This window comes from Austrofundulus limnaeus, unplaced genomic scaffold (assembly GCF_001266775.1).
Source record: "Austrofundulus limnaeus strain Quisiro unplaced genomic scaffold, Austrofundulus_limnaeus-1.0 Scaffold53, whole genome shotgun sequence".
Classification (NCBI taxonomy): Eukaryota; Metazoa; Chordata; class Actinopteri; order Cyprinodontiformes; family Rivulidae; genus Austrofundulus; species Austrofundulus limnaeus.
The window spans coordinates 1098214-1107477 of record NW_013952455.1 but is presented as its reverse complement, the minus strand read 5'-3'; the positions used below and the strand labels follow the sequence as shown (position 1 = coordinate 1107477).

Sequence of the window (9264 nt, the reverse complement as noted above, 5' to 3'; positions counted from 1 at the left end):
CAAAACAAAACAAAACAAAAAAATAAAATAAAAGGAAATAAGATTTCAATAATTTTTGTAACTGGTACCAAACTATCCCATTTCAACAAAAAACCTTAACTCATATTTATTGCTGTCATGAATCATGTGTTTTAGGATTGCAGTATCCAGGTCAGGTGTATCCAGGGTCAAGTGAGGGAGCTGGCAGCAAACCCACTGCAGAAACTTGGTCCTGGCTTATCCTCATGGATGAGGTGTTGGGACAGAGGCATTTAAATAACCCCCATGTCCTAATTGTTTCTATTCCTGAAGACAGGCCAGGGCATGTAAAATGTTGATTTGTTATGTTAATATTATTGTTTGTTGTTTTGTATAATAAGTTCAAATAAAGAAATTATAACAAAATGTAACTGAAGTGGTCATTGAGAAACTATTGAAAAAAGGTGTTGAACAATTTACAATTCATTTTATTATTTTGTAAAAAAAATACTACATAAAACAGTTTCAACAGAACAAAAACAAATAACTATTTACAATATTATTGAACTATTAAACAGTACTGAGCAGAGAGTCCATGATAGCGCTGATAAATCAGATGGGCTGCCACCAAAGATCAAAGACCCTGGTTTCCCTCCTCAGCAGGACATCATCTGGGTGGACTGCAGAGCTGTTGACACGCCATCGGTCCACTGTCCACCGCTTTGCCCACGAGCCAGGCTTGCGGGGCTGGCAGACTCGACGGCTGCCATGTCACTGAAATGATTAAAGAAAGTGTTACTAATAGAACATTTTAGGTTAACATCAGTTGCTGCTGTGTTTTACTTACCTTAACAATAGTCCTGATGCCCTGGTGCAGAAACATCTGCTGCTATCTGGTTCCTCCAGACAGCCCCACCTGCAGCTTCCTGGTCAGCCTCATCCTCAGGCTCGTCCTCCGGGGCCATGATGTCACCAGCCCAAAGGCAGATGTTGTGGAGGACTGCACATTCTGTTATGATCTGAAAATGTACAATTTGTCACTGTAAACAACTGTCATAACTCTGATAAAACAATTTTGTTACTTTATATTATAAGGTCTTACATCAGGGGTGAAGGTGTGGTGTACCTCCAGTGTTTGCAGGAAGATGACTCTAAACCTGCTTTTCATCTTCTGCAGTACTGTGGTCTTATCTATACATCAGAACATTCACACTTATAATTCATATTTGATTTGTTTGAGTGTCATAATTTTCTTTAAATGTAACTACTTCTTTAGATACACGTTTGACTTTTTTTCCCCCGAGAATGTTGAAATTCTGACCCAAATATTATTCCTAATTTTCTCATAATGAGGATTAGGGTTAGGACCAGTCTTAAATTTAATGTCACTAATTATTTTAGTGACATTTAAATGTAACAAATACAAGTACATTACAAGTAGTTACATTTAAATGTAACTAAAATGAGTTATGCCTATTACTTACATTTAAGATTAATTTTCTGAAACTAGTCGATAACAAAGTAAATATATGTGTTTTCAAATGGTAAATTACCATTTACTATTCTGAAACAAGTTGATAAAGTGAAGTGACATACATTTGAGTTAATTTTTGATGCTTTTTTGAGATAAATAAATGCACCAAACATCAGTACCTATGATGTTTGCAGCTAGATTACTTTGAAGGTAAGCTTTAATGTTTTAATGTATAGTGAAATAAACCAAGCCTAAACATTTCTTACCTTGTTGCAGTCTGCTGTCAGCCTAAAATACATGAAAGTTCTGCGACGTTGAAGAAAAAGCCCGAGCTCTTCAAGAAAAGAAAAAAATGACCATTGCTTTTTCAGGCTCCATTTATCACGCTGCTTTGGAGACGTAACACCATGGTAACGATGCACAGCGTGTCCACACAAACTTACGTCTTCTGTGGGGTAGACTGTCCCATTTCACAGCCGTTTATGCAGCCGACAGGAGCAGCCTACGGCCAACGTCGGCCGCAGTCTACGTCGGCTGCAACCCACTAATTGAGACACAGCCATAGTAAGTTGTTTCTCCTGAATCTGAGATTCACCATTGACCATACTTTCTTCTCTAGAACCCCTRAATAGACCTCACCAGGGAAGCTGAAAAGTGTTGTGCTCCTGTAAAAATACATTTTTATTAAAAAAAAAGGGGGTACCACCATCTATGTCTGCCAGTTCAGTGGCACTGGCCCCAATGTCCATGCAATGTTGCAAAGTAATGTCAACCAAGACAGACCAGAAACATCCAGAGCCTTGAGGAACTCTGGGTAGATTGTGTTCACACACAAAGCCCTGCCATCACAAAGATTTTAACTTTTTTTGGTGGAGTTAAGGGTGGACCAACGTGGTTAAGGGTGGACCAACCCCAAAATTTCCAGACTCGAKCTGATAGGATTCTGAAGGTCTTCATGTTTCTATTTATTAAAACAAACCAAAATAGAKAAGCTGAAGAAATTTTGACTTATCAGTTAACTGATGTTTGTAGACATCTTTTCTTTTAGGTCTGTAAGTGGTTAAGGGAAAAAGGGCTGTAAAGTCCCATCAGGCATCCATTAAGTTAATTACATATATATTTACTATTCATATAAATCACAATGTTTGTTCCAATTTAATCCTTTTTGCAACACACCTTGAGTTCCACTCGATAAGCTTGTTGGGAGGTAGTCGTCCGTAACCCGGTGTGATGGCGGAGGAGAGCCGCGGGCTGGCCACTGAGAAGAGAAGCTGGAATCCYACAAAGCTGCCAGCTACCACGGTCAACTCTCTCGTCTCCATCACTTACCTAAACACGACAGGGAGAGAGGGAAGGGGGGTCAGGAAGGGATTAGGTGAGGGGAAGGATGAACAGAGACTGATCCACATTGACAGACTCAGTCGATGGCTGTCAGTCATCCTGGGCAGAGAAACRGAGGTGACAGTGTTGGCAGGAGGGTGACGCTGCACCCTGTGTGTTCATCCCATCCACAAAGCCAACAGGAAAGAAAAAGAGACAGGAGGGAAAAATAACATAAACTGAGAACACAGGCTGTCTATTCCAAGTGACATGAGAGCTTCAGCTGAGCTCTGCGTCAAGGAGGGAAAACAGATGAAAGGAAACTTAGAAGAACTGAAGTTGAAACAAAAGGAAAGAGTGACAAACAAAGAAAATTACTGAGGCTGAATACACTAGTCAGGGCAGGAATTCAATTTAAAATAAAAACACCATTATGCATATTTTGGAAGAGGATTACAGTGAGTTTTTGGGGCATATGAAAAATCCCCAAGAACGAAAAAAAAAAAAAAAGAAAGGCTGAGCAAAGAAAGAAAAGCGGATTTTTGAGATGAAGAAACTGGCTGAGCTCATGAGACGGTGGAGGGTGAAAAACAAGTGTAAACTCAACAATGCTGCTCATTATTCCTGTTTTATTAGATATTTTGGGTTTTATTTTTGAAATTGGTGGATCAGTGCAAATAAACTAAAATAAAATAAAGTGCTTACTTAGAGATGGAAACAACTGAATGAGAACAGTTTTCTACATTTAAGGTGTTTATCTGCTTCAACGCAAATCCAAATTGATACGGCACACATGTATAATATAAACAAACAAACAAACAAGAAAAAAAAACCCGGACATTTTCCTGAACACACTGTTAGACAAATGTAGGATTTCAATAAATTTAAGCACATGAAAACAATTCGATGTTTGATACAGTTACACAAAAACATCTGTGAAATAGGGCTGAAACGGTTTCTCGAACATCAAAAAGAAAAAATAAGTAGGTCCTCTGAAATGTTTCGAGACTTCTTCAGTYTGAGGAGTTTCAGGTGAATGTTTCATTAAAGAAGAACCCGTCCAGAGGACCTACTTATTTTTTCTTTTTGATTTTTCTACCTGGATTACTGAGATGCATCAGGATGATTCCTTGAATAATTTGAGTAATTCGATTACTAAAAATCCTCGAGGCAAATTTTCTGCCTTGAAGCTTTGTAAAAAAAAAGGTAATGTTAAAATCAGCGCACTTTTGCCGACCTGAATGTTATTTGAGTTACACAATGCTACGACCTTAGCACTTCCGCTAGCGGTTAGACTGTTGACGTGTGTATACTAAGTGCTATATTTAGCTATAGAAGGAGACAAAGAGTCCCAAAACGAGGAGCTCAGAAAATGACAGAAATTGTGAAAAGTGTGGGATAATTTAAGGGTGTGTTCAGACCAGGAAAGTCCTTTGGTCCAATTGTTTGGTCCGGACCAAAAATGGACTTTTTTTTTCTTTTGGTGCAGTTTGCATTCACATTGTGCTTTTTTGCAAATGAACTATAACTTGTAAACAAAGCCACGAGTGTGACGATCATTGCTCCCATTGGACAGAAAGGACGGGGGCGGGACTGAGCCACAGACCCTGAAGAAAACAAGGAAGTCCTGCATGCTGCGGTTCTGATGCGCACATTTTTGCTGATAGTACAACTGCAATAGCATTTAAAATGTCAGAAGCAGCTAATTTAATGGTGGTTCCGTGATGATATTCTAATTTTGGAGCAGCATCAGTAATTGTGTCCCGCAACCCAAAGAAGACGAGGTGTTCTGCGTGTTCTGACCCACTACATGCTGCAGCAGAGCTGCTAACAGGAGACGACGAAACAGGTGTGATTTCAGTTTATTTAGCTCAGCAACGGTGGCCTGTKAAGTCCAAAAAGGTGCATGTTTAATGCAGTTGTTTCGGTTAGAGTCCGGTCTGTATTCACACCAGAAGCGAACTAAAATGAACCGCACCAGAGTTCGTTTGGAAGCGGACCGAGACCACCTCAAAAAGCAGGTCTCGGTCCGGTTGTTTGATCCGCACCAGAGTTCACATAAGTGTATTCACACCTGCACAAAAGGTCCGGACCAACGCTGGAAACTCGTTTAAAGTGGAGCAAATTATCAGGTCTGAATACGACCTAAAACTAAACACAAAAGATGACAAAGCGCAATGCGCTGCACGTCCAAGATGTTTCTGCAATGGAATGAAAACAGCTGATGCATGTACCAAACGCATCTGAAGTTAAGTAAGTAAGTAAGTAAAGTTTTATTTATAAAAGCGCCTTTCACAGAAATATATCCACAAGGTGCTGTACAATCATTAACAATGTAAAACGGTGGAAAGATAAAATGAAAGAGAATAAAACATAAGCAACGTAATGAAACATCAAATCAAGATTAAATTTTAAAATTGTAACAGACACATGGTCAATGCAACAACCGGTATTGTTCAAGTTCCCTTTCCGACTAATCATAGTGGCTACCAAATCTTTTTTTTTTTTTTTTACACGGTGATTGAAATCTCAAATATACTCAATGTTTTGCTATTTTTCCACATGGGATAGCTTAAATGACTGTATTACTTCCAATGAGAATAAATTGCCACAACATTGTTTTAGCCATGAGCAATTCACTTCTTCCACAGTCTCCTAATGATCCACTCAGCAGACAGCACTTTCCTTCCTACTTTCTAAATCCTATTAAGTAAATAGACCTTTTCCAGAAACCTGTAACATGTAGTCAACAAATAAACTCATTTCTTTTGTCACTGTGACTTAAACATAGCTGACAGTAATAACTGAAAGCAGTGGAGTTTTCAATTCTTATAACAGCAGTTTTGCAGTTCATCCAATTGTCATTTCCAAACCTGTACATAACTATCAGTTTWGAATTAAAAGGTTTTTCACACAGCTTTCTATGGTTTATTGTAAATATCTGTAGAAAATCTTTCAGAAGAAAAAGTCTTCCGTTTTTAGATGACCACAACCTTGTTCAGTCATTTGAGACAAAACCTGCTTTTCTTTTAATTTTATTCCCTTGTTTTTGTTGTTTTACCTGCAGTCATTTATATTTTAGTTATGCATCTGCAGGAAAAGAGTGGAAATAAATAAACTCGTGTTATTTTCTTCAGAACACAAACACAGAGGTACACTACACTACTAAAGCTTTGATTTTTTTTCATTGTGCTATTTCAGTAATTCATATGTCTTGCAGCTTTCATCTCCAGAGGTTTTCATGCCTGCTGTCAATTTCCAGTGGAAAAATGCGAACCTGTGAAAAAAAAAGTTTATTTTCCTTCATGCATATTGTTTAAATATCTGAGCTGAGGAAAGARAAAAAGCAAAACCAGTGAGAGGTTGATCGACCTGATGAGATAAAAAAAAAAAATTAACAACTTGGTTCTTATGAAAACCAATGCTGGATTTATCCTTTAGCAGTAGACGGGATTTTGCAAAGATTCTGAACAAAAGGTAGAAACTACTAAATGTGTGACACCTCGTAAAATATCTTCCACAAATACAGTAAATGAGGCATGTTTTAAACATCRTTATAATTCCACACACAACAACAAAAATGTGAAATAAACTTGGTGTGAAACAAAAACTTTCTATTTTGTTTGCCAAACAAAAAGACAAAATAAAACTTTAAAAAGATAACACATTTGCWGTAACATTATTCACCATTATTGCTGTTGTGGAAAAGTAAGGATTCAAATTTCTCATTTAAAAACTTGAATCAAAGAACAATGAACTGACCACAGAGAATTTTTATTTTCTCATACTTCAGTTATCACTGCTATTTAAGGGAAAAGAGCACTAAGTTTGTTTTGTGTGTGCTTGTGTGTGAAACAGACATATTTCATACAGGTTTCATAAAGCAGTCATTGGGTTCAAGTCTACAGCTGACTGACTTTTGAAGTCATTCTAAATAAATATGGCTACCAGAGTTAATTGAAATTAACAAGAATGGCTGTAACTTGGTCAGCTTTACAGATACTGAGCTAATATTTGGTATGGTAGTAGCTGAGAGTCATCCTAAAACATTCTCTGTTAGCCAACACAACTCATGCATAATATAATTAACAAGTTCAGCCATAACTCTGTCCCTTCTCAGTTTAGGATGATTTAAGGTTCAAAATTTGCTATAAAAGGTGGTGGATAATATGCATTTCTTTCCCTTGACCATTTTGTATTAACTACATTGCATAATTCAGTGAAAGAACAAGTGGCCTACAAGTTAACTGTGATATGACATTTACTGTTTAGTAATTTTACTTTAGTGACAATCTGGATTTTTGTTTCTGTGGTWGTAATTAACATGATCAACCAGAAAAATGGCACTTTCAATTGAACAGTGCCTTTATTCAAATTTTCTACCTACATGCATATTTTAGTTGCTTTGTTAGTTGCTAAAGATCTTTAAAAACTAGGCCACAAACAAACAAAAAACAGCAAACAGTTTATAAGTGCAGCTGCATGTTTAACAATAAAATGTTCACTGCCTGCATTTACTTTATTCTTTTGACTTTATGAGTACAGTTTCTTTTAAACTTAACAAAAAGGGTGATTTTAAATCCTAGAGTTAAAGCATATAACATTAGCCTGGTAAAATCCAGCCCCTTGTCCTTCACTTTGCTTCATACGAGGGTCTGGACTCTCAGCTATAAAGCAGCGATTCTTGCTGGAGGCGTGGCCTCTGTTGAAGTTTAAAACAATTGGATCGGTTGGTGTGCCAGCTCCACTCTGAAGGAGGCTAAGCTAAGAAGCTAACCGGAAAGTGTGCACGCTTTAAACAATCCTACTGAGAGGAGAGAATTACAGAGCTGAACGAGACGCAAATTTATTTTAATTTGGAAGCCTTATCAACACGGACTGGCTTCATTCACTTCTTCCACTGCCGTATGCTAAACTCACAAGCAGACACTGCGCAGAAAATCAACGTCGTTCAAAACTCCGCCTTCTGTTTGCTGACTAGTCCACGTAAAATAAACTACAAGCAGACACTCCACAGAAAATCGATGCTGTCATTCAAAACACTACCGTCTGTTCTCTGATTGGCCCGAATAAAATTCTACTGAAGAAATCCTTGTCTTTGGGAGAAATCCCAGACAGAGCAGTGAAGGGAAACTAGAAATGAGTGGAAATGCGTAGGAAGGCAAGGACCAGGCTAATATAACATATTATATAGGCAGACATTACACACATTTAAAAGTGACCCTGACAAAAAGACAGAACTGGAAGTGACAGAGCTGAAGATGTTGAGGTTCTTTTCGCAAGTGACGAGGATGATTAGAATTAGGATTAAGATAAACTTGGGGACAACTCAATGTGGAGTCCAAAGAAGTAAATAACAGTAAATCAGTAGAAAAAAAGCTGTCAAGATTTATGTTGTGTATCAAAATAACACTAAAAATAACACACTGGATTGAGATGTTTAAATTTACTTATGTCAAAAAAGAAAAGCTTTGAATAAAAAACAAAAATCATAAAAAATGTTCCAAGTTCAAATTTACAAAAGGAAGCAAAGAAATTCGACCCTTCTGTGTTCTAAATCTGCTCATGTTCAAGAACAAAACTATTGACTGACCTCGAGCGTCAAGAACAAGTCGACTTCCTCTTGACTCTGTTCTCCCAAAGAAATGACATCTGAAGCAAAAACAGTATTTAAGCTGGTAAATTCCTAACAATTCCTTCAATTCCACAAAATCACCATCTGACTTTGTTTTTTTTGGCTTTCCTTCTCTTTAACTCCACGAGTAACCAGAGACAGAACAGGCTGTAAAGTTTAAAGTAAACAGCCGATACTAAAGTACACTTTTATAATGAGCTTTCACCTGCCTGTAGGTTTATCAGCTGTTGCGACACACTGCGTCAGCGCTGCCACAGACTCCTGCCTGGTACATCCGCTAACCTTCTGATTAAATCCCAGAAATTATGCGAGTAACGCAAAAACTAATTACTGCTGCAAGACAAAGGTTAGAAGGGGGTCAGTGGGAACTTGATACAGAGCAGATTGTGAAAGAAATCTGTTTGCAAAACAGTCTAAGCAGCATGAGCTCTGGGCAGATCTGACACTTTGTGTATGTACCAGGCATCCGGTTCTATTTTTACTTTAAAATGTTTAGTGTTGCGCAAACATACAGTTCTGGAAAATACAACAGTTAATTTAAACACTTCCGCAATGACCTTCAGCTTTGGTCTGAGCCACATTCAAAACAGCTTTGAATGTAGAAACTGTTACATAAGGTTGGGGATGGAGGGCGGGGGGGGTAAACTGAAAACTTGATCCTAGCCAAGGTCCGATCTCAATCAGTTAGTTTAGTTTATTTCAAACATGTATACAAAACAAAACAAAAAATGATAAAAAAAATGACAAAATTAATATATTTGAAAAGGAATGGGAAGAAGTCAAAAACTTATCTAATCCCACCCTTCTCCGAAGCTTAACAAAAATAGTAATTTTTTCTTCAATCAATAATAATAAAAATAGCATTCACTATAAATAC

The 9264-nt window shown here is 37.6% G+C and overlaps 1 protein-coding gene and 1 long non-coding RNA gene across 6 annotated transcripts in view; both read right to left on the bottom strand.

Moving 5' to 3' along the window:
* tlcd4b (TLC domain containing 4b) overlaps window positions 1-9264 on the bottom strand; it is a 28000-nt gene that overhangs the window by 12953 nt on the left and 5783 nt on the right. For 2 of the 4 annotated variants that reach the window (XM_014008841.1, XM_014008838.1), the window contains exon 2: window positions 2609-2761. In XM_014008841.1, the coding sequence (XP_013864295.1) occupies window positions 2609-2754 (146 nt within the window). In that variant the 5' untranslated portion in view covers window positions 2755-2761. Of the gene's footprint in view, window positions 1-2608; window positions 2762-8345; window positions 8674-9264 lie in introns of those variants that run through there. The other 2 variants (XM_014008839.1, XM_014008840.1) reach the window with 2 other exon arrangements.
* Window positions 8-2600, bottom strand: LOC106517816 (uncharacterized). Of its 2 annotated transcripts, XR_001310251.1 has the most exons (4): window positions 1876-2600; window positions 1699-1766; window positions 806-1149; window positions 8-732 (listed from the first exon to the last, which is right to left on the bottom strand). It is a non-coding gene; the product is annotated as an uncharacterized LOC106517816 (long non-coding RNA). The 2 variants fall into 2 exon arrangements; XR_001310250.1 differs by lacking the exons at window positions 1699-1766; window positions 1876-2600 and having other exon boundaries at window positions 806-977; window positions 1061-1692.